The sequence below is a fragment of the Carya illinoinensis genome, chromosome 2 (genome assembly GCF_018687715.1).
Source record: "Carya illinoinensis cultivar Pawnee chromosome 2, C.illinoinensisPawnee_v1, whole genome shotgun sequence".
In the NCBI taxonomy this organism is placed as follows: Eukaryota; Viridiplantae; Streptophyta; class Magnoliopsida; order Fagales; family Juglandaceae; genus Carya; species Carya illinoinensis.
In genome coordinates this window covers 34,377,114-34,402,517 of record NC_056753.1, presented here as the reverse complement: position 1 = coordinate 34,402,517, position 25,404 = coordinate 34,377,114, and the positions used below count along the sequence as shown (strand labels likewise).

At 33.5% G+C, this 25,404-nt stretch overlaps 3 protein-coding genes, 1 non-coding gene and 2 pseudogenes across 4 annotated transcripts; 5 read left to right on the top strand and 1 right to left on the bottom strand.

Moving 5' to 3' along the window:
* The first annotated feature begins 322 nt into the window (after positions 1 to 322).
* On the top strand, positions 323 to 3,080 carry LOC122301240 (annotated as a pseudogene).
* Positions 3,081 to 5,044: 1,964 nt separating this feature from the next.
* LOC122301239 lies at positions 5,045 to 7,779 on the top strand (annotated as a pseudogene).
* Positions 7,780 to 9,967: 2,188 nt separating this feature from the next.
* Positions 9,968 to 16,363, top strand: LOC122301235 (transducin beta-like protein 2). The gene is made up of 10 exons (XM_043112443.1): positions 9,968 to 10,279; positions 10,447 to 10,552; positions 10,910 to 10,970; positions 11,083 to 11,378; positions 11,496 to 11,635; positions 12,384 to 12,458; positions 12,745 to 12,835; positions 13,540 to 13,743; positions 14,428 to 14,472; positions 15,096 to 16,363. Exons 1-10 carry the CDS (start codon positions 10,070 to 10,072, stop codon positions 15,173 to 15,175), a joined length of 1,308 nt encoding a protein of 435 aa, XP_042968377.1. The 5' UTR covers positions 9,968 to 10,069; the 3' UTR covers positions 15,176 to 16,363.
* On the top strand, positions 16,168 to 16,363 carry LOC122302130. Its single transcript, XR_006240373.1, has one exon. It is a non-coding gene; the product is annotated as a U2 spliceosomal RNA (small nuclear RNA).
* A 288-nt stretch (positions 16,364 to 16,651) lies between these two features.
* On the bottom strand, positions 16,652 to 19,948 carry LOC122301236 (proteasome subunit beta type-1-like). The gene is made up of 7 exons (XM_043112444.1): positions 19,758 to 19,948; positions 19,560 to 19,667; positions 18,633 to 18,714; positions 17,423 to 17,552; positions 17,208 to 17,350; positions 17,040 to 17,126; positions 16,652 to 16,954 (listed from the first exon to the last, which is right to left on the bottom strand). Exons 1-7 carry the CDS (start codon positions 19,802 to 19,804, stop codon positions 16,880 to 16,882), a joined length of 672 nt encoding a protein of 223 aa, XP_042968378.1. The 5' UTR covers positions 19,805 to 19,948; the 3' UTR covers positions 16,652 to 16,879.
* Positions 19,949 to 20,151: 203 nt separating this feature from the next.
* On the top strand, positions 20,152 to 23,489 carry LOC122301234 (protein cornichon homolog 4-like). Its single transcript, XM_043112442.1, has 5 exons — positions 20,152 to 20,518; positions 21,001 to 21,182; positions 22,528 to 22,650; positions 22,753 to 22,819; positions 23,060 to 23,489. The coding sequence occupies exons 1-4, from the start codon at positions 20,447 to 20,449 to the stop codon at positions 22,784 to 22,786; spliced, it is 411 nt and encodes a 136-aa protein (XP_042968376.1). The 5' UTR covers positions 20,152 to 20,446; the 3' UTR covers positions 22,787 to 22,819; positions 23,060 to 23,489.
* Positions 23,490 to 25,404: the final 1,915 nt, after the last annotated feature.

The following is a 25,404-nucleotide window of genomic DNA, read 5'->3' as shown; positions in this document are numbered from 1 at the left end:
TGAAAAAATATAAATAAATAAAGTCTATTATTAAAATATTTTGTATGTGGGTCTCTAATTTATCTTTTCTTTTCTTTTTTATGTGCACATCGTAAAAATACAATTATCATTTATCATTACCCAATCACGACTTTTTTAGTAAGGAGTCATTGTCAAGCTAACTCACGACTTCTGCATGCGAAGAATTTTCGTTTAGAAGAAGGTAGGCAACGTTGGAAAAGTCTGAACCCATAAGGATGGGGTTGTAGGATGAGAATTTGGACCATTAGTAAAATTATAAAATTATAAAATTTCATAAGCGCAGAGATCAAGCAGAGGGAGAGATCAGATGGAAGGAGAGAGAGTTAGAGTATGCGTGACAGGAGGTACAGGATACATAGGATCATGGCTGATCATGAGGCTTCTTGAGCGTGGTTACAGCGTCCGAACTACCATAATACCATTAGATCCAGCCCATGTAAAGCCACCTCTTCCCAGATCACGCAGGCATGTTCATTGCATGAGATCAGGGCGGGTTTCCTTTTTGCTAGTAATTAATAACTCTTGTGGGGATCTTAAAAGGAGATTACAATACTAGGGCCATCAAAATGATTTACGAGGAATTGTACCGACGGTGCAAACTTTTTTCTCTACTTCAAAGCAGTTTTCAAACATATATTTTTTTAAAAATATAAAAAATAAACAAACATAATTCATAAAAAAAATCTAATTAGGGATACTTTGTCGTTTACCTATCATTTTTCTAAAAGAAATTCAAAGACTTTATATGTGTGTGTATATATATATATATGTATATGTACATATAGCGGATTAATTATCAAGTTAACATCCTTCAATTATACTTGACCATGATCAAATTAATACGTTATATATGTTAATATGCGAAGGTCAAGATTGTATTTTAACATCTAGTTTTTATTGTTTTAAGGATAATTTTTTTGACAAAAAAATAAAATTGGGGCATTGCGGTTCGATTCGGTTTAATTATTTTTATACACTTGGTGTATTGTGGTAGAAAATAAAGCTTTTTATAGTGTTTTTAATTATAAAAATAATGTTAGATACAATCATAAGGTGTACAAGTCGTACAACATCTCTTTAAAAAATAATAGAGTCTAATATTAAAAGAATAATTTTTTCATGTAAATTTCGAATTTAACAATTTTTTTTCAAAATAAATGCTCAGGACTTATATACCTTAGGAATGCAAATATCATTTCTTTTTAAAAAATATAGCATTATCTGAATAAATCTTAGTTAATAATTTTAAAAAAAATTAAATTTTTAGTTTTTTAGTACTTAAAAGAATTTTTTATAAATTTACCAAATATATAATTTTTTTAAAAGATCTTTTCGAATTTGTTTAGACAGTTGTGTTTAAAAAATAAACCAAACTCAACTTATATCAAATAAATTATTGATGGGATCCACTATTTTTTTATTTTTTCAATTTTTTATGAAAAAGCTAAACTCATCTCAACCTACTTCAAACATTTCAATATTAAAAAAGTAATCTAATCTCAATAGGACTTACAAAATAATAATATTAAAAAATATTCTAATAATATTTTATTTAATTTTCAACTTTAATACGAATCATTTCATCTTTGTCTCAATGTCAAAACAACTTCTACCACAAACAAATTTGATATAATTTCATCGTTTGAATTCGTGGACCAGGGAACACGAAAGACGTTGGCTTCCTTACAAGTCTACATGAGAAGCATCAGAAAAGCTCTCGATCTTCAATGTAGATCTCAGCATTCCAAGGAGTTTCAATGCAGCCATTGAATGATGCATCGACGTCTTCCATGTTGCAACTCCGATTGATTTGGAAGACAAACAACTTGAAGAGATTGTGACCAAAAGATCGATCGATGGAGCATTAGGCATCTTAAATGCGTGCCTGAATTCTTAGACTATGAAATGAGTCGTATATACTTCAAGTGCAGCAGCTGTTTTGTTTAGTAGCGAGGATGTTGATGATAAAATAAAGAGACTTTTGGAGTGACGCAAATATCATCAAATCTCAAACAATACCTGGAGCTTTGTATGCGGTTACCAAGACGTTAATTGAAATGGCAGTTCTTGAATTTAGAGAAAAACATGGATTGGAGTTGGATGTGGTAACAATAATCCCTACCCTTGTTACCAAACCCTTCATTTGCCCCAAATCGCCCATTTCCATTCGCCTTGCATTGGCTCTAGTCCTTGGTATGTATTTTTTCTGTTGCTGCAAAACATTGATTGAAAATAATAAAATTCAAAATGAAGAACAACGTTATTCTTTATTTTTTAGTAATACATAGTCGAATGAATACTTTGGAGGTGAATTCCATGTATATGGGCAGAAGAAGACTAGAAAAAAAAAATAATTAAGGATGATAAAATTTATAATAAAATGAAAATGTTCCTATGTATTTCACTGTCTCATCGATCTATTATACATTTCAAATATTTAGTTATTTAGATCTTGGAGGCACATTCTATACTGCAACAAAAAGGGGTTTGGGGTAATTTAAAGGCTTACATAGACTCAAACCCTTATATTTGTACAGAAGTGTTGTTCTCCAACTCCACCAAAACAAACTATTTCAATTTCATATCTCTGCAGGTAACGAGCGTGCATATAGTTTTCTTGCTAGTACCGCATCTTCAACAATGGTGCACCTAGATGACTTGGTCAGGACACATTTTTCTCCTTGAATATCCTAATGCGAAAGAAAGGTACATTTGTTCGTCATATGGCATGACAATTCAACAGATATATAAATTTCTTGCTACCAGTTACCCAGAATTTCAAATAACAACACCAGAATGAGTGCCATTATCTTCCTCTGTATTGTTTAGAAACTCAAATGCTACTTTCTTTCCATCAACCTCAAAGTTATTTTTTTTTTATTCTTTTTCTTTTGTGCAATTCATTGAAGAAATATGGAAGTCATAAATATGATGTCAAGGAAATGTTCGAATGAGCAATTCAATGCTATTGAGAAAAGAATTATCTTCAGTTCAATGGTTAATGAGTTACAGATTCTAAGGAGCACGTATCCTTAATTTGATATGCCCCTTACACCCCTCTAGATTTGTGTCTTTGCATTTGAATGTTGGCTTTATCGTCTATTGAGTTGGTCAATCAATCGTGAGTCATGAGTATTCAAGAGTGAAGAGTAATTTATTTTGCCTGTAAGAGATAAATGCTTTTATTTATAAATGAATGTAAGTTGATATATTTTGTAGTCATTTTCAAGTGGAAGTCGTTTATAGTATATACTCATGCAAATGGCAGTTGCTCATCTAAAAAAGTGCAAGCGGTAACGGCTATCGGCCAATAGGCCCAATACTTCTCTCCTCCGCCTAATTAATGCTCGTCGCGTCTTTCCACTTTGACATGTCATTGGAAACCATAGTTCTAGGAATTTTTTTCTCACCCCAACTCTCCTTTTCACTAATTATGATATGCCCGTCCCAGCAATGCATTCCAAAAAGTGAGAGAGTTCTGGAGAAGTAACCCCCAACACTGTTTCAGTAAGTTCTGTGCCATTGTCGTTGTATGTCCTTGTGTTTCAACCTTTTCCATTGCTTTTAAATATAATTTCTTATATCTCAGCATAGTGTGTTAACATTTAAATCAAAATTTAAGTAATGATTTTTTATGTTTGGTGTTGTGAAAAACTATGACAAATAAACAAACGAAAATACAAGTAAGTCAATAACACGATACAAAATTAAAGTGTTTTGACAACGTGTACACATCTGTGGAGTTGCAGAGCATTTTATTATACCGAGCTCTTGCAAAATACACTTCAGGAAAAAATCTCAAGTTCAAAACACTCAGGGTGCAATAAACAATTAATTAAGTATATATTTATATTTTTATACTACGGAAACCATAATGTTTTTTTTTTTTTTTTTTGTATTATTCACTCTAGCAGAGTATTGAGTGCACATCGAACGAGATTGTTATTTAATGTTTGTTTAAGCGAAACTTAAGCAACCTCCTTGTCTGTGTTTTGCTTAAGCCACCTATTGCACGAACGTCAAAATGGCTCATCACCATCTAGAGTTGAGACCCTGGGGTACATTCCTAGCCAATAAAATATGGAAAATGATAATTGGTTTTCAAAGTTATGTTTTAAATTATTATTCGAATATTTTGATTTTTATGTTTTTTAATAATTAAAAAAGTGACTATTAATAAAATTATATATATAATTTTAATAATTAAAAGTGTTGAAAAATTATTTTTAAAAAAAATTCAAATGTACTACGCTCAACAAATTAACAATGCATACTAGTGGTCTCTAGCATTATCCATAAAATATTTTTTAAAATTTTTATTCAAAGTTTATTACGAGTAGAAATAAATATAAATGGCTTTATAATATCATATTTTTAAAAATTTTTATTGGAACAATAATAGTTTAAAATATATTACAACATTTTTTTTATCTAATATATTTATCTTTTTCATTTTATTATTAAAAATTTTAATAATCTAAAGATATTTAAAAATAATTTCCATCTCATGATTTTATCCCATCTCATTTCCTTTTCAAACATCATTCAAATACAAATACTTTTAAATAAATTATTACAATTTTTCTAAATAAAAAATAAAAAATAATTCAAATTTTTCAAATTTTAAAATAAAAATTATATTCTAACAATATTTTAACTTTATAATATTTTTGTATTCAATTTTTTCCTCTCTTTTTTCAAAATTTAATAAATATTTAATTCAAACTATCTAAATACTATTTATAAATTATCTTATTATTGTTCATAAAATTCTCATTTAATTTCATTATACGACCATTTCCTAATTTATCCAATTATATCTGTATTCGTTTTCCTGCGAGGTGACAAATCTCACCAAACTCATGACGTTCACATCAGAAAATTTACAAGCAAAGGAACAAGGAGAATTTGGATCGGACTATAAACTAATTGACATCATTACTAGAAATATATATTTAATAAGATATATTACATCAGCCACCATTCCCTTCACTTTTTTTTTTTTTTATTTAAAGGTCAACCCATTGGTTACAAACCAATCTCTCTCATCTACCTCTCTCTCGTCAATCTCTCTCTCTTAAAACTCTGTTTCATCAAACCCTCAGTCTCTCTTCAACCTCTCTCTCTCAAAATCATTGTATTTTTTACCTCTTTCCTCTCCTCTATCATCTTAATCCTCTTTAAACCATAGATCGTTCCTTTCTTCTTTTTTCTTTTTTGTTAGTCATCAAGTTTGACTGTCACGTAAGATGTGGAGATGTAAAATGAGTTAAGAGAGAAGAATAATTCATTTCATAAACGCAGAGATCAAGCAGAGAGAGATGGAACGAGAGAAAGGTAAGAGTATGCGTGACAGGAGGTACAGGATACATAGGATCATGGCTGATCATGAGGCTTCTTGAGCGTGGTTACAGTGTCCGAACTACTATTAGATCCAACCCAGGTAAAGCCACTTCTTCCCAGATCACACAGGCATGCTTTCTTTCATGAGATCAAAGCGGGTTTCTTTGGATAATTTTTAATTTATATGCGAATGAGGGTTAATTTGCTCCGGTTGAATTATTTTTCAGACGCAGTTATATTTGTGATTACGGTAGAAAATATAACTTATAGTTTTAAGGTTTATAATTTATAATTTATGTGATAAGTTCTACTATTAAAATGTTATTTAAGTAAATGTCATTTAGACCAATTGATAACATCTTGATATTTTACTAGCAGAATTAAGGATCGAATCCTCCTCCCATGTATTAAAAAAATGTTATTTATTGTTTAATAATTATATGTTTAAAATATTTTTAAATATATTATATTTATTTAGAAACAAATTTAAAAAGTACTTTTTAAAATAGATATGACCATTATTTAATTTTTCTTATAAATTATGATCATATTCTTAAAAGTTTAGAAGTTGTAATTATATGAAGAGTTGTATGTATATTTTGCCCATTGATAATTTTTTAAAATTCGAATTATGTTCTATATTATTTGGAAAAACACAAAAGAAAAAAATCAAAATAATATTTTTAGTCTATTTGAGATTGAAAATTACTTTAATATACAACACTCGAACAACTTAAATTTTTTTTTTTATAAAAAAATTTAAGACTATTTAAATACTTTTTAAAACTATTAACGAAATACAAAAATGCCTTTAGTTTATCTGAGACGAATTTGATGTTATAATTTCTTTGCTTGAATACGTGGACCAGGGCACACGAAAGACATTGGCTTCCTCATTGGTCTACCAGGAGCATCGGAAAAGCTCCAGATCTTCAATGCAGATCTCAAAATTCCAGAGAGTTTCAATGCAGCCATTGAAGGATGCATCGGCGTCTTCCATGTGCTACTCCAGTTGATTTCGAAGACAAAGAACCTGAAGAGATTGTGATCAAAAGATTGATCAATGGAGCATTAGGCATCTTAAATGCATGTCTGAATTCTCAGACTGTGAAACGGGTCATATATACTTCAAGTGCAGTAGCTGTTTTATACAATGGCGAGGAAATTGATGATGAAGCAAATGAGAGCATTTGGAGTGATGCAGATTTTATCAAAGCGCTAAAGACACACGGAGGTTCGTATGCAGTTTCTAAGACATTAACTGAAAGGGCAGTTCTTGAATTTGGAGAAAAACATGGGTTGAAATTGGATGTCGTAACAATAATCCCTTCCCTTGTTATTGGACCCTTCATTTGCCCCAAGTTGCCTAGCTCCGTTAGCGTAGCGTTGGCTATGATACTTGGTATGTATTTTTCTTTCGCTGCAAAACACCATGCAATACATGATTTAAGAAAATAAAATTATCATTATTCTTTACCACATGGTCCAGTTTTGTGAGTTTTATTTTTATTTTATTTTATGTGATGTCTTTGCTACTAAAATGCTTCTCTAAAATTTATAATACAACATCCCTACATATTACTCTGGAATAAAAATGGATTAGAGGTAATTTACAGGCTTTTACATATACTCAAATCCTTATATTTGTACAGAATTGTTGTTCTCCAATTCCAACAAATCGAACTAATTTCAATTTCATACCTATGCAGGTAACGAGGATGTATATAGTTTTCTTAATGCCCGTACCGCATCTTCAATGGTGCATGTAGATGACTTGGCTACAGCACATATTTTTCTCCTTGAATATCCTAATGCTAAAGGAAGGTACATTTGTTCATCAGATGGCATGACAATTCAACAGATGTTTGAATTTCTTGTTGCCAGTTATCCAGAATTTCAAATACCAACACCAGGGTGAGTACCATTATCTTTCTTCGTATCGTTTAGAAACTCAAATGTAGTATTCCATTGACCTCAAAGTTATCTTTTTTTTTTTTTTTTTTTGTTCTTTTTCTTTTATGCAGTTCAATGAAGAAATATGGAGGTTCTAAAACACATGGACTTTCATCAAAAAAGCTTTTAGATTTTGGGTTCAGATATAAATATGGTGTCAAGGAAATGTTCGATGAAGCAATTCAATGCTGTCGAGAAAAGGGTTATCTTCAGTTTCATGGTTAATGAGTTATAAATTCTACTAGTAGTTTGTCAAATACATGTACATAAGGCGCACAATATCCTGGACTTGGTATGCCCCTTATACCCCTCTAGATTTGTGTCTTTGCATTTGAATGTTGGCTTTAACGCCTATTGAGTTGGTCAATCAATCGTGAGTCATGAGGAGTCAGGAGTGGAGAGTAATTTATTTTGCCTGTAAGAGATAAACGCTTTACTTATAAATGAATGTAAGTTGATATATTTTGTAGTCATTTCCAAGTGGAAGTCATTTATAGTATATACTCATGTAAATGACAGTCGCTCATCTAAAAAAGGGCGGTAATGGCTACCTGCCAATAGGTCCAATACTTCCCTCCTCCACCTAATTAATGCCCGTCGCCTCTTTCCACTTTGACATATGTCATCGGAAACCATAGTTCTAGGAATTTTTTTCTTGCTCCAACTTTCCTTTTCACTAATGATGATATGCCAGTCCCAGCAATGCATTCCAAAAAGTGTGAGAGTTTTGGAGAAGTAACCCCCAACACCGTTTCAGTTAGTTCTATGCCATTGTCGTTGTATGTCATTTTGTTTCAAAATTTTCCATTGTTTTTAAATATAATTTCTTAGACCTCAGCATAATGTGTTAACATTTAAATCAAAATTTAAGTAATGATTTTTTATAGTTGGAATTATGAAAAACTATGACAGACAAACAAACAAAAATATAAGCAAGTTAATCACACGATACAAAATAAACGTAATTTGGCAACGTGCCTACATCTACAAAGTATCACAGAATTTTATTATACTAAGCTCTTGCAAAATACAATTTATGGCAAAATCTCACGTTCATAGCATTCAGGGCGTAGTAAACCATTAATTAAGTATGTATTTATATTATTATATGACGAAAATTGTAATATTTATTTTTTTACATTATTCACTTTAGTAGAATATTGATTGCACATCGAACGAGATCTCTATCTGATATTTGTTTTAAGCGAGAGTTAAGCAAACTCTCTATTTGTGCTTCGCTCAAGCCACCTGTTGTTCGTCGAACCAACTTTCTGCTTTGCACTTTGCACTTTTTCTAATTGCAAAGAGTGCCAACAATTTTCCATAAGGGCGATGCCCTCGTGCCCCCACAAGTGTCTGCCCAAGCCTCCATGAAAATATGCTAAAAAATCATAGCGCATCATTTTCGAATTGGATTAATTTGAAGCATCATTTTCAAGTTTTAAAAGTAGAACTAATTATGCTAATTTTATTTTATTTTATAATTATCATCTATTCCCTTATTATTTTTTGATGATTATGTTTGAATGTGAATATCACCCCAATTTATCTCTAATTAATTATTAATGGGACTTACTATTTTTTTAACTTTTCATAAAAAAGCAAATCCATCTCATTCTATTTCATTCATTCGAACAAATATACCAACTTATTTACATTCAAACACATATTAACAAGCCTTACAAAACACTACTATTCATATATCATCTTAGATCACATCAGTATTCAAACGCAATCTTAAGATTTGTTTGCCAGCATAACTGTTATTAAATACTTTTACATATTTCCTCATTAAACTAATTCAAATACATAATACTTTTCAATTTTAAATTTTTAACTTTTTTATCTAATCATTACAATTTTCTCAAACTCTCAAACAAAATACATAAACTAATACTACTTTTTTCAAATTTTAAAACAAAAATTATATTCAAATATTTTTTTAGTTTTATAATATTTTTTATTTACTATTTTCTCTCTCCTGTTATAAAATCTAATAAAATATTTTAACTTAAACCATTTTACCATGAATAATACTATTCATTATCTTTTTTCTCGTCATCATTTCCTATTTCTATGATGTATTATTAGATGATTAGAAATTATTTATTATGTTTTACTTGTGAACCTATTATTTAATGTCACGTCACGAGATGATGAGAAAATAAATTATTAATAGATTTTTTTTTACTGCTATTTATAGATATAATGAGATATTTTAAGTATCCACACGGGCTGAAAAGAAAAATGGCCTCATTTATTTATTAGAACAACTTTCTTATTTCATGGAGACTTTTAGGTCTCATTTGGAAATCTATTTTATCTCATTTTTTTTCTTTCGACTTAAAATCACTTAAATATAAATATTTTTTAATTTCAAATATTTAAATTTTTTTATTTAATTATTATCTAATCATTACAATTTTTTAAAACTTCTCAACAAAATACTAAAATAATTCAATTTCTTCAAATTAAAAAATAAAAATTATATTAAAAAATTATATTTTTATTCAATTTTTTATTTTTTAAAACTCAATAAAAGATTCTAATTCAAATAATTTTATTACTATATATAAATCATTTTATTATTATTCATTTTAATTTTAGTCAATACTAATTAATATATTTTCTCCCTCGTCCATCCAACGTGATCCAATCCCATGGTAGCTCCTACAAGCGCGTACAAACCATAAACCCCACAAACTCCCCCTTTCCATTTCCCATTTTCCCGAATCACAAACCGGGTCACGATATGGATCAGGTTCTTACAGTTATGGTCATTTCGGTTCTGCTCGGCGCTGCAATCGCCCTCTCCTTCTTCACGAGCTACTTTGGCAAGCGAAGATCAGAGGTCCAGTCTATCGCGAAAGCGGAGTCCCAGTCGGATCCGAAGAAGCACCAGAGGCCTCCTCAACCCAAGAAGTCTCACTCGAAAGCTCACTCCCATTCTGCCGCTGACAAGGTAAATTCGACCTTGAATTCTCTGTCTGATTCCCGAGAAAGCAAAGAAGTGAAAAGAAAGAGGAAAATCAGGACAAGTAAAAGAAAAGCAAATGTGGAATATTACGCTTATATGTTTTACGATCAGTGTGCTTCAATTTAACGATTTCCTTTGGATGTTAATTGAAGGATCAAAACAAACGGCATCATCCATTGGATTTGAATACTTTGAAAGGTCATGGCGATTCGGTCACTGGGATATGTTTTTCCTTTGATGGGCGAAGTCTGGCAACAGGTTAGTTATTCATTCGATTTTCAGCTGCTGATGTTCATAAAAGAACTCGAGATATTGGTTGGAGAATCCCAGAATATGAATCTAGGTATCTGGTGGATGAAAAGGGTTCAACTGAAAATAATGTTTATTTCGGGAAATAGGAGATTGCTTGTACTAGATTATGTTTATTCTCACTTGAATTGTTATAATATGACCTTCTCATTTGCCTAGTCACCCAGTAGCCATCACTTGTATTTATATGCCGGTACGTGTTTATACTTTTTATATGGTAGGGGCTGAGTTTTATTTGAATCATTTTATTTCTATCGTATAGAAGGTATATATTTTTTTATATTCATAACTTTTATATCCATGTAGCTTGCGCTGATGGAGTGGTCAGGGTGTTCAAGTTGGAGGATGCTTCAAGTAGAGGCTTCAAGTATGAATTGCAAATAAGCTTGATGCAATAACAGATTTTACCTCAATATCAAAGATGCAGGTGGTTATTTTTCTTGCTTTTTTACTTCTCATATTCTTCGTCATATTTCCAGGTTTCTGCGAATTAATTTGCCTGCTGGGGGCCATCCTACAGCAGTTGCATTCTCCAATGACGTGTCATCTATAGTTGTTGCTTCTCAGACGCTTACTGGTTCTTCTTTATACTTATATGGAGAGGAAAAACCCAAAGCTTCTAATGAAACTAAACAACAACCCAAACTTCCTCTGCCAGAGATTAAATGGGAACATCACAAAGTCCATGAGAAAAGAGCTATTCTGACTCTTGTTGGAACCACTGCAAGCTTTGGAAGTGCTGATGGAAGTACAATTCTTGTTTCTTGTTCAGAAGGTATTATCTTGTATTTTTTCCAGGAAAAAAATGTATTTCTGTTTGCTTTTGATGATAAAAAAAACTAGCCATTGGGTTTGTGTGGTCAAGTTGTAACGGTTCTATTTTTAAAAACAGGCACTGATATCATTCTTTGGCATGGAAGAACTGGGAAGATTTTGGGAAATGTTGATACAAATCAGTTGAAAAATAATATGGCTGCCATATCACCAAATGGGCGTTTTATTGCTGCTGCAGCTTTTACGGCAGACGTGAAGGTGAGTGTCTGTGTCTCTAATTTATGTTGATCAATCTGTGATTTTTATAGGTTCTCATATTGAATATGAAAAATAGGGGTTGTAAAACTTTTTGTAGCGTTTCAAGATTGCATCATCATTTTCATGTGATTAAAACAGTTGTACAATAGTGTATCATGTGTTTCACCTGAAGTAAAGTCATGCACGACAGTTGCAATGGTATTTAATAGCATCTGACATTTACCATATTACCATCACCATGTTAACATTCCAGAATAATTTAGTCACTATGTCTACATAGGGTTTTATTAATACAATGGCTTGAATGATGTATATACATGCCTACACAAAATTTACATAGTAAGACATGTACTGTCCATGAATTGGGAATGTTGTGCTTGGGTATATCTATTAATTCCTCCATTTTTTGTTTAAAGAAAGTCTTGCTGGAAGTAGCCATTAGGAAAGCTTCAATAAGTGGAGAGAAAAGGAAGATGTTTTCTAGTACTCGTTTGGTTTACACAAAAACTTTTTGTGGACCTTTCATACGATGCGCTACTATGCAGGAAAAAATGCACATAATTCCTTCTGCCATGCAATTTTATTCTGTTTCTAAGACTAAAGGAATGTCCTGTCCAAAGTGTTTGGTATGTATGCATTGCATGAAGATTTGAGTGTCCCAGACATATAATCTAGAAAAGGCAGACTTTATCCGATAGCTCATGTCAACTACTGGACTGCTTTTTTCACTCATAATTTTCTTTCGCAGGTCTGGGAAATTGTATACTCAAAGGATGGTTCAGTCAAGGAGGTTTTAAAGGCTATGCAGCTTAAAGGGCATAAGGTTGTATAGTGATAAGTACTTCCCATCATCTCTTCAGAGAGCTTGTCTGCCCTTCTCTTTTCATTCTTTTTCATTTTTCCCATTTTCCAAACTTATATTCATGAAGTTTGTTTAACTTTAGGTTACATACGTTTTAAATGGTATGAGAAAATCCAGCTAATGTTGAGTGCAATTTCAAAAATATCTGCTTTCTATAGATATGTTCTAATTATAGCTTGATAACCTAATAATTAAGTTGCTTCTTATGTCCGAAATTCCTTTCTTATTTTTTCCTTCTGATGTTCAGAGTGCAGTAACGTGGTTATGCTTCTCTCCTAACTCTGAGCAAATCATCACAGCTTCCAAAGATGGTTCAATTAGAATTTGGAATATCAATGGTGTGTATATATTTCATGCATATTTCTCCTAAGCCCTGTACTTGTTCATAGTCCTTTACCTCTCAACTTGATCTAAGAATGAGTTAGAGATTGAAGGAATTGGGTTAGAGAGTAAAAATGATCCCTTCTAAATTGCCTGTATTGATCTATACTCCCAATGTGAGAAGTAAAGGACCCATGGATAAAGACAGGAGGAGGCATTTCTAACTGTTTCTAAATCTTTAGTTATGATTTGTATGAGGGAGATCGAAGCAAAATAGCCATTAAAATTACGTGCTTGACCTATATAATTTTACCAAGTTTTTCATGTACTTGAGCCAAAAAAAGCATCTCTCTCTTGCTGTCTCACACTCACACACACAGAGGCCCACCGGGACAAAATATTGATCTTTAATCCACTGAGTGCACCGTAATAACCTTTTAGTAAACACATGTATGATGGTAAATCAAATGATGGGTGTTAATTGAAGTTGCACCAGAGATTGGTGCATATACCTGGATAGAGAGAGAACATTTTCATCACATTAGCAACTACATTTTTCAAATAAGAAATTCTCAATGTAAAATATAATATTAATATAACAGTTGCAACAATTTCACATTATGCCTTTAGTTATCGAACTTTGGGTATTACTTCCTTGTTTCTGTACTTGTAGTTCTTTGATCTTTTCTGTGCTGATCATTATTTATCTGTCCTCTTGAAGTTCGGTATCATCTTGACGAGGATCCAAAGACTCTGAAGGTGTTTCCGATTCCACTTCATGATTCAAGTGGTGCTACTTTACACTATGATCGTCTCTGTATATCCCCCGATGGAAGGATATTGGCAGCAACCCATGGTTCGACATTGCAGTGGTTATGTGTAGAATCTGGGAAGGTTTTGGACACAGCTGACAAAGCACATGATGGTAATTAATTAGTTGGATGTTTTTCTTCTTATTTTTCAATTTTCATTAACTTTTGCCAACTATTTTTTAATTATAAATCTAGGTAATGAAGGTAGTTATTTTTCTCCTATATTACACCAAAAAAAATTCTCCTATACTGGATAATATATAAATTTGTGGCTAGCATGTGAATTTTGATAAGATGGTCTCACATATTAGTCTCATGTTTCCTTTAGCCAAATATCCTCATATGTAACTGCTGTGGTTTTAGTTCTAGTTAGGTTCATACCAGTGATGTTATCTTATTTCATGTACCTAATACTTGCATTTTGATGGATATATTTGTGTGAATTGATCTTCAGTGATGTACAGAAATTTAGCTCATTACTAATGGTGAAAGTTGTACTTGGTGTCCTATATGCACTTTATCAATTTTTGTGTTCATCAGTAAAAAAATGAATGTCTTTTATCTATATTTTGCTGATGAATATTCTGCATCTGGAATTTGTTACTTAATCATGGTCATAGACATTGTTGTTCGACTCAAACATGTAGCCCATCTTTATCATTCTATGGAATAGCAATTGATTTTTCTCCTGTAGCTCTCTAAGATTTCTTCAGATTTGCAATTAGGACAACTTTGTTTCAAATAATAGTGGTGTCATTTGCTTATGAATCTTATTTTGACATCACTCTATCATGCAGGCGATATCACATGCATCTCATGGGCACCTATGACCATTCCTATGGGTAAATCACCTTCCTTACATACCATATGTGAATTTCCAACACGTTTTTCTACTTTTCTGCTGTTGAAATCAATACGACTTCAGGCATTAGCATACGTCCCAGAAAGTTCTATGACAGAAGCCTCTCTTTTCATAGAAGATCTGAAATCAGTTTGGCCCCACTCAACAAGATGCATTGCCTCTCCAATAAGGGCAGCTTATGCCAGATGAAGGCTTGAAAATTCTGGATAAGAACCACTCTATGAAAAATTTCTCCTCATTTTTTACCTATTAAAAAAAGAAAAAAACTTCTCATTTTAAGTCTGACTAGTCTAAATAATCTTTGTCCACTAATGCTCACTTTCATCAATTAAATTCAAAATATGATTTTGTTGATCTCTTTCGATTTAAGTGCAGTAATGCACAAAAAAAAAAACTTTATAGATTATTTATATGGTGATGGATTCAATATAATAATACAGAAGAAAATTCAATCGAAGGATCCTGTTGAATAGCAAGTCTTGATTGGATAAATTAACTTGCCCGAATTCCTTGATGAAGTCTCTTTGGTTTATGTTTCTTTTTTCTTTATCCTTAAAGAGATGTATTAATGTAAACGACATACCACTGACATATCTTCTACAGGAAATGGACAAGTTTTGGTTTTAGCCACGGCCAGTGTTGACAAGAAAGTGAAGTTGTGGGCGGCTCCATCAACCCACTGATCCTAAAGGAATCTGTTATGGGAATTGTATGAAGCGTTGGATGAAGAAGCGTTGGATCATACAGAACATATTGCATTAGCTAGCTTGTCTAGTTAGTAGTTATCAACCTTATTTCTTTCAAGAGTTGATATTCCCAACAACTTCATCTATATACACTCTAGGTGCTAGGTAAAATACAAGGCATTCAGGAGCATAAACTTGAGAAACCTTAATTTCTTTTCTTTTTTTATCAGTTGTATTGTTTGATTGTACTCAAATTTTGGTAACAAAGTTCTATAGAAAAGCAGACGGTGTTTGGTTTTGACTGACATTAGAAAGAACAGTTTTATGTTGAGAGTTGAAACTATTATGGGAAGGAACCCAAGTGTTCGAGCCAGAAGGCCCCATGTGATTTTCCTTGATCTTGCCCATACTAGTCACGCGAAAGACTTTGGAGCCTGGAGGTAACGTTTGAATTGTATTTCGCCGACTAACGTTTTACTGGCACCACGCGCACACACCCGCCAAGGCCACCAGGATTGAACATCACTGACTTCCACTGAAACTCAAGGAAAAATAAAGCTTCACAGGATTTAAACTGAGCAATAGATCTCCAACTTTACGAAGTTCATTTCAAAGTACTTTATGTACTTAGATTATTAAAAAAAATTAATCAAAATGGTAAACGAGAAAGATCCTCTCTCTCTCTCTCTCTCTCTCTCTCTCTCTCTCTCTATACGACCTTCTAATCGAGATAAGGCCATTACTAGAATTCTTGATCATTTTCAGTTAATCTTTCCTAAAAAGCAAAGGTTCATATACAAATAGCGCACGCGCACCCTCTGTAATCTCGCTTGAATTATTCACTTCAGTGTGCGGAAGACACGGAGCCAGATGTGCAATTCCGCCATGTGTTCTGTTCCCGCAAACTCGAGCAGTCCCACACCGAGAAAATAGAAGCATCCGAAGTGAAGGCTGAGTTATAAAAACGAAACTGAAGGAAGAAGCAAAGCATACCTTTCTCGGCCTTTTGGCTAAGATCAAGTGTAGTATCTGTTCTTATCAGTTTAATATCTGATACGTGGCCCATCGGGTCACACGATATTAAATTAATTTTTTGAGGGGGAAGTCCCATCACAGCAGCTTGCTGCTGGGGTCTTCAAGCGTCGCCCATGTGTTGCACTACTGCATGGGCCTGGCGCACCCCACCCAAACGTAGTACCAAATTCTTTGTATCTAGTGTTGATCTAAATTGTTGGGCGATGAGCCTAAACAAATGGGTTGTTGGGCGATAAAGCCTAAACAAATGGGTTAATCAGCCATTTTAATGGAAAATGAGAGCGACCCCAGCCCATGCGAGAATGTTATTTTCTTGTGATCTGGTCAGGTCTCGCTCGTTCAATGAACTGACAGGATAGCTCGAGTTTGCCAGTAGAATTTGGAAGTATAAATATCATTTATTAGTCTTAACATTCCGTAGCGTTTACGCTTAAGAAATGGGCTTAAAAGTAAACTGCATATAATTATCGAAATAAGTCTAATACATGAAACTTGTCAAGTCCCTAACGGGGGGCATCAAAGCCACAACAATTTCCACCCCGGAAATGCGATGTTCAAATTGGACTCGTTGAAAAGCTAAAACATGATGAGTAATGAACCATACAGAGCATTTCATATAATCTCAACATTCTATGTTGGAAAAAGCAGCTGAACACTTGGCAGAAATCAGTCTTTCCTAAGCTCCATGTATTCACGACGAATTCCTTCAGAATTTAGGATGACAATTTCAAGATTGTCTCCCTGTAAAACATCCATGGCTTGTTAGAAGAGAGAAATAGACGATCCTCACAAAGAAGGGTGGAATTGTTGAGAAACATAAACTTACAGTGTAGATATCTCTTTCAGTAGCAGATGCAAATACAGTTTTGACCAAATCCACTGCTTCTGATTCAGAAAGTGGCGTAACAGCATCCTGAAGATCATAGTTTTAAAAATCAGGCCTATATATGATATAGATGCTGATGTAAACCCATAATTTAAGCCGACAACAAACCTGAGCAGGCAATAAGAGAGGGCTGGGAGACTTCAGCTGGTTATCTAGAAAGGGCATGATGAGCGTGGAACCAGAACCTTGGGAACTATATCCAACTTTCTCATAGGATCCAACAGCATCGTATGTGAAGACACAACCCTTTCCTGTAATTTTAAAAAGGTTCGTTAATACAAACAGAGGGCATGAAAATGACATTCAAGCTAGTAGTTTTTTACCTTCGCTGTCAAGGCCACCTAGAACATTGAAGGAATAGTAAGGAAAGAAACGTTTATAGTAGAGGGTATTAGAGAGCAATTGAGCCATTGCAGGGCAGCTCATCTGCTTGTTGTGTTGGTGCTGATAGATCTACATTCAAGAAAGGATATCAAAGTGATTAGGCATCAGAAACCAGAATCACAAACGTCTAAGCATACAGACCTACAACATTTTTTTTATAAGTACAAATTTATTAATGTCAATGGGCGAAGTACACTGGATGTATATACAGACTGCAACATTAAATCAATGATTCACTTTTAGTCAAGACTACAAAAAAGTGCTCATGCTTCATGAAGCTGAATGCTTATCTTTCAATGGGTGTATGGCATATACAAGCTCTTCAGAAATTAATCCAGAGCTTCAATATATGATCGTTGTTATTACCAACCCTCCCCTAACAATACTTCGTTCTCAGCAACAAGACTAGCGATAGTAATCAAAATCTTAGCTTAAACTTTATGATTAATTTGTAGATGGTGAGCGCCCCCATCCGATTATCCATGAGTGACCACCATCACCAAAAGCCAGTAGTTCCTGTTAGTGGAAAGCAGTCTCACTAAGACTTTATTACGAGACATCTGCTATAAAAAGTTTCTCATTTCATATAAACTATAGGTCTAAAATAAACTATATTATTCTTCAGTTCTCACCACTACCCCTTACCTATCAAAAAAAAAATAGTTCTCACCACTACCCATGGGAGAAATCTGCAGAAATTGACTCTTATCTGAAATACAGAGAAACCTTTCTTTCCTTGTATCTCTAAATTAGCAAGCCTAGGCGCTGCTCTTGTATGTATCCCGTATACTTGGGCTTTTGCCTTCTTTTGATCAATAAAAATTTGTTTACCAATCAAAAAAAGAAATACAGAGAAACCTTTCCCCCCACGTCTTTCCACATAGCAATCCTATTGCAAGTATCCTTTAAAATTTACAAAGAAGCAAAAAGAAGACATCCGACACAAACCAAAACACAAAAGGAGCCAAAACTACAAACAAATGCAAGTTATTGGATATTTAGAAAGTCAAACAAATTTGGCCATGCTTTGAGTCTGGTTCAAATATATGGATATAAACCTACTCAATATGGTATGCTTCCACCTTTCACTTCTTAGAGAAGATATATTACAGCACATTCAGTATATAGTTAAACACTTTTGAACCTTACCAAATGCCTGGCTGCCAAGAGCTTTTGTAAAGCTTTCACATCGGCTTGAAAACCAGAAGATGCCATTACAGATTTGTCCGCTCTGCAAGATCAAGGGAAAGAAAACTTTTTAAGACATGAACTCATTGTACAGGAACTGAGACAATTGATCTAAAGCCTCTCTCCACCTCCACAACATTAGCACCTTCCTATCAGGCCCACCAAAAACGAGAAAAATGAATAAAAAGTGCTAATTCACAGTTGAGAAACAAACCGAAGAAAAATTGACTTCAGTCACCTGTTGCCCACGGAAACACTGCTCGATATTTCACAAAACCTACACCATGTTTTCAAAAGTCTTTTTTTTTTTTTTATAGGTAATCAAGAATTTTATTCATAAGCAATATTTCCAAAAGTGAAGACTAGTAAAATTCCCTAGTCCACGAATTGTGCAAAGCTTTTCCCTTTTATCCTTCACTTCTCACCCAACCCAACTTCATTAAAATTCCTAAACATTTGCATCCTTAAAAAATCACAAGAATCCCACACTTCCAATTTCTTTTCCAATTATTGAATGAATCCATGTTTTGACAGGTGAGAAATCTTTATTAAAAAGCGCAAAAGGCGCAACCCAAGTACCATATTGAGTAAACTCGATAATTACAGAGGATGAAACTCTAACACACTATTTTTTCGAAAATATTGTGCCAACTCAAATCCGATATTTTCTTACTTAAATGACAGTGAAGCGATACAATCACACAAGTGGAAACCAATATGAGCTCCAAATGTCATAGCTGAAAATCAACTTTAACCACCAATCCCAATATTTTTAATATATCACAAAAGAAAATGAAAAAAAGAAAAGAAAAAGAACAAGACCGTCGCTCAAAAAAACTAAAAAGTGCAAAACAAGAAACAAGAAACTGTAGGTATAAAGGAACATACAATTTGCAGATTTTGGAGTAATCGCGGGTGAGAATATTGTAACCACTGGACATGCGAGTGTCTGCAGCGACGACACAGTAATCGGCTCCGGCGATTGCAACGCAGGATCTGTTGCACGTATAAAAGATCAATAGCGTACCAAACAAAAATCAACAGCGTCGTACGTGTGGGTAGAGAGAGAGAGAGAGAGAGAGTTACCCGCCATTGTTGTCGTATGGAGACCAGTTGGAGTGCTGCTTCGTCATGGCTCGTTGATAATTAGAGAGCTGAGACAGGACGAGAGAACTAGAGAGCTAGGGCCAGAGAGAGAGAGAGAGAGAGAGAGAGAGAACAATCATGCCCAGACCGGTTTTACATCTCAAAGCATCTCTCTTTCGTCTCCTTCAAGAAAACAAACCAGTCAGTCTGGTAGTCCATCACTTAAACGACGCCGTGGCATCTAAGTGGGCCGTTGTGAAGTTGGCATAGGAATCGTTTAATTGGCCCAATTAGTGATACAAGTACGAGTAACTTTATTATGGCCCGATCATATCCTTTAAAGGCCTTAACTTTTGTTTTTTTTTTTTTCTTTATCCTTTAAAAGAAAAATAAGCTTTGAAAAACAAAAAAGAACAGAGAGAGAGAGAGAGAGAGGTATTCACTGTAATGAACTTTACAAAAAAGGGAACGAGGAGAGACAGAGAAAGGGGGAGGGAGGCAGTGTTCTTGACTGTAACGAATTCAGAGAGCATACAACTGGATTGAAAAGGTCGAACCGACTATCAGAAACAGAAATGGTGTAGTGGTGAAATCACAACGCCAGCATATACAGGAGCCGCGAAGCTCAGGAAAAAAGAAGAAGAAAGAAGCAGTGAAAACACTGGGAGCCAGAGAAGAAGACAAGGGCCATGGTGACTCTGTGGTTATGGCTATTTTCGTTCTTCTTCCTTCTAGGTCTGCTATGCACCCTCGCTTTCCAGGTAGTTTTGCTTCCTCCACCAACTTACCTTTTCCTTTTCGATTTTTAGTTTCTCTTCAAATTTATTTTGTTTGTTATACCAACACAATTATGTCCCTATGCTCATCGTTGACAATGCTGGATTCGCAATTTGGGGTATTTCGTTAGATTGTTGTGGAAAAAAAAAAAGAAAAGTAAATGCTTTTAGGAATTGCAATTTTTATGCAGTAGAACCATAATGTACCATAGGGATCATTACTACAGCTGGATAATTTTGGATACGCGTATAAGGATATCATTATACCATATATTATTGTATTAGGGGATTTGTGATATTGAGCTGAAGTGAAAGTAAATTTTGGAGTGGAATATTAATTGTTAAATTAAAAAATAGCACGAGCGCTGAGCATTTTAAGTCAAATACTAGGCTGAAAATTATGTTTTTCTTTCTTTACTAGTGTTTGAAAACTTCAAGAAACTGAGTTTTGAAGATGTTTATTGCAGCTTATGTGCTTGGTGGACCTTGAGTATGACTATATCAATCCATATGATTCAGCATCTCGGATAAACAGGGTTGTTTTGCCTGAGTTTATAGCTCAGGGGGCCTTGTGCTTCTTCTTTCTTCTTACTGGAAATTGGCTTACGTTTGTGTTCTCTCTCCCATACCTATGTTACAACGTGAGATTGTAGGTCTTCTTCTCACCCACTCCTACAACAACATCGTGAGTCAAGTTAAATTTCTCCTGTCGGGAAAGGCACCCAACATGACTGGATTATGCGCTTTAAAACTTACCTTTATGTCAGTTAACATTTTGATGTAAGTTATACGTTGATAAAGGGGAGAATACGGGCAATGCATCCTGGTGTTAAATAATTGCAACTGGAAGTAGCACGCATATTTGGTATTTAGATTGGAGATTTTATCTTATAATTACATATGCATTATGGGAGACTGGTTATTGCGTTCAGCTGAATTGAAAATCCTTCTACTTTGCATGGAGCGAACTTAACTAAGGATTTTGAACCTTTTTTGAGCAGTACATGTTTTACTCTTTACTTTGAGGCCGATAAGTGAAACTTTATCATCTGTAAGAAAATAAAAAGAAACAACTTAGACAAGGATAAGGGTTCAAGTCACAGTCATTTATCCTTACGAGTTATCAGCTACACGCATTTGATAACTTGTTCTATACGTTTTCTTTTGTGATATAAGATGAGTATCATCCTTCATTGCAACAGTCAATTATCTACGGTTGTGCATTTTCATTTGTTATATGTTATCTTACTTGTAAAACAGAATTATCTACAAGTACCTGGCCTTGGGTTTAATTAGCAATGAAGATGTCCCACCTTTTAAGTGCTTGCCCTGGACACTATCCTCTCTGATAATTTCATGTTAAAAAGTACCTCTCCTGTGCCATTATTCTTGTTGACTAGAATGTGAAAGGACTTGGAAATCCTTTTGTTTTGTGAAATGGAATTTGAAACAAATTGCACTTCTGACTTTGAATTTGAAAGCTTTCTTCATAAAGGTATAAATTCTTTAATAAACCATCGTGTCATCAGAAAATAACGTTAGCAATTAACAGCATTTACCCTTCTGCTATACATCATTCTAATCTGGGTATTGAAATTAAAATTTTGAATCTTGCACTAGTTCGGTCTATGAGTTCTGCTACATACAGTCACTTTTGCATACTCCTTGCACACTATGATTGGTTGCGTCACTTTTTTTTAATATAATTGTTTTGACCAATCACATCAGTGGAGTGCATAAGGAGTATGCAAAAGTGACTGTATATAGCAGAAAACTTTCAGATTAATGCACTCATCCCCCCCAAAAAAAGGTAAACTCATGATTCAAGCATTCATTCATGCGAAGAATACCATTCAGTAGTCTTTCTGACTCCCAAGACCCATTTAATTTGCTTTGATGTGGGCAATTTCAGATTTGACATGAGATAAGTCTTTGTTCATGTCAGGCTCCAGATTAAACATTGCATCTGAGATGATTTATAACATGTTGATCAGGTACATGGAGCGGCGGCACTTGGTTGACGTAACTGAGATCTATAACCAACTGAGATGGGAGAAAAAACAGCGGTTTTTAAAGATCGGCTATGTTATTCTCCTAGTCTTCCTTTCTCTATTCTGGTATTTTGCTAATCTAGGTTCTGGTGCCCTTGTTTGCTATTGTCTCGTTTAGAGCAATTTGGGTGAAATTATGTGTTCCCTTTCATGAAAAATCTCTCTTAGGTTGCTTTCAAGTATTTCAGTGGAAGATGAATAATCAAGGAGTGCTGCTCCTCACAGTCTGGCTGATGTAAGTTTATAGCATTTCTTGATTGTTGTTTCACAAAGTGCCTGCCTATATGACATACAGATATAAGTAAGAGAGTCAACTCTTGTAGTCATTAGGAAAGGGAAATGGAAAAGTATTTCCTCTTCATATCACATCATTTATTTTGTGGCTGATACTTTTGTTTTGAAGTATGGATGAACTGTTCTCTAGAATTTTACTCTATGATTATAATGTGAGATATAATTATGTGACAAATGATAGGTATCAATAATCGATCACCGGCAACTGCCAGGCATCTTGATGGAGGGCCTGAGACAGAGTTTTGGGGATCATTCTCGGGATTAAAATAGATTTGACCAGGATTTAGACACCTCATTGGTGGTTGTAATATTTTGTTGGCAGCGTCATTGATGCACCATTTTTTACTTGCAAGCATTCTTCCTTTCTTCAGTTTTCCATTTAATGGCTTGGCCTTTTACTTATAATTTAGAAACAACACTAATCGGTGTGAAGAAACAAAAGCTATAGAGGTAAGTTGCATATGGCACTGCCGCATCGTGCTTTTCCAGTTTCCCGTCTGTTATATTTTCGCAGGGTTGAATGTATTTTATGAATATTGCTACCGGTTCTGAGTGGCATATGGTTCGAGTTTAGCTTTGCATATCATGGTATAAATTTAGCTTTTGCATAACTTCATGCTTCCATGCCAAAGAATTAAATTTGCTCGTTCAGTTTCATAAAACTTTTTATCTCATATCAACTCATTTAATTATTATAATTTTTTCAAATTTCTATATAAAATATAATAAATAATTCAACTTTTTTAAATCTTAAAATAAAAATAATATTAAAAAAATATGTTCTAACATTATTTTATTTAATTTTAAACTTTTATTTTAATGCATATCATCTGATCTCATCTACAAAAACAAACGAGATCTGTTATCTGGAGGCTTTTGGGGAACCGGAAAATCCTAGACTTAAAAGACGTAGTTCTAACGAGCATATTCTGGTGGCAGAAATATACATACATATAAAATATTTATCTCCTGAATAGGGTCGACGACAAATACAAAAGGGCAAGGCATTCCACAAGCTTCATACCTAATTGCGACAAGTGGCATGTTTTGGTTAGGCCCCAACCGAAACCATCTGGGTAATTGGTGCTCAAATGTGAACTTCAAAAAACAGAATAAAAAGATCAGTGCTACAGTAAATGAATTTCATAAAAAAAAATTTATAAATTGACGTAACTTTATATAATTTGTCAGATCTATTTTATAATAAAAATAATTTTATAATTTAACAAATCAAGTTAAATTATATTAATTTATAAAATTATTTTTATTTAATTATTTTATGACTTTTCTCAAACAAAAAACTCGCTCTGAAAAGTAGTTCATCTTTTTAAGACTTGATTCTTTCTAGAAAAGGTTTAATTGGGGACAAAGGGAGGAAGGAACGAAAAATTTTTGTATAGCAAATCACTGAAAAAGGGCATGTTCATGGACATTGATTATGGATAAGGTTGGTCGCGAAAAAGAAGATGTATGACTAGTCCAAGCGGAGATGGGAAACTAAAGTATATACTGTAGGGTATATCGGTATTTTGCAGTACAAACAGACAAATAAACAAGACTGAGACGAAAATTACGACCATCGTTCATCAACCAGCATTGCGTTCACACTCCTTTTTTAAAAGAAAAGTCAGGCATGGTGTCATTCCACGTCATCTCTGTAGAGGCTTCAACCAACTTGCTCTTCTGGATATCGATGAGCAATATTGCTCAACAAGTTTCTTATTTGTGTTACTCCAATTGGCAGAACCAAATACAAACAACCACCTTTTATCTTTTTTCAAAATTTAAATGATAACTATAATTATGAATTTTTAAGTGTTGTATAATTATTTTAAAAAATAAATAAATATAAAATTTATATAAAAAAATTAATTTTTTTAATAATAAATTTTATTTTTTTTAAATAACTGTACAGTACTTATATACGTCACAATTGTATATAATATTATTTTAAAATTTAATACAATATATATTTCTATATGAGTTATGATTTTTTTATTATTAAAATCACATAAATAAATTAAACTTGTTATATACTGCGTTAATTATCTCCATATAGGAGCGTGTAATATGTACATTTTCTCGAAAGGAGAAGATGAATTATACGTACATAAACAAAAAAAAGAATTTCGACATTTCCATGTAAAATCATGTGCACGTAACATTACTCTTTAAAAAAAAAAAAAAAATGTACCCAAATTACTCAAAAGTCAAATGTGGCAAAACATGTGTAGATCAAAAGATAGACGCAGCTCCCTAAGATTTAGGTTACGTTGACGTGTGTACGTCATTGTAGTAGAAAAGTCACCAAGATTTATCATTTTGTTTATAAAAAATACAGAACTCATATGGGTGAGTTAGCAGGGCAGGTAGCTAGTCATTTGTCATTGACCTTGTACATTGGCTTGATTGTGAAGGAATTAGGAGTAACATCAATTTAATATAGAACGATTGTGGTTTCGCTGTCTCTAACCAATTGCATTTTTGTTTGTGCTGTCAAGACTATATAAATGTATTCATCAAATA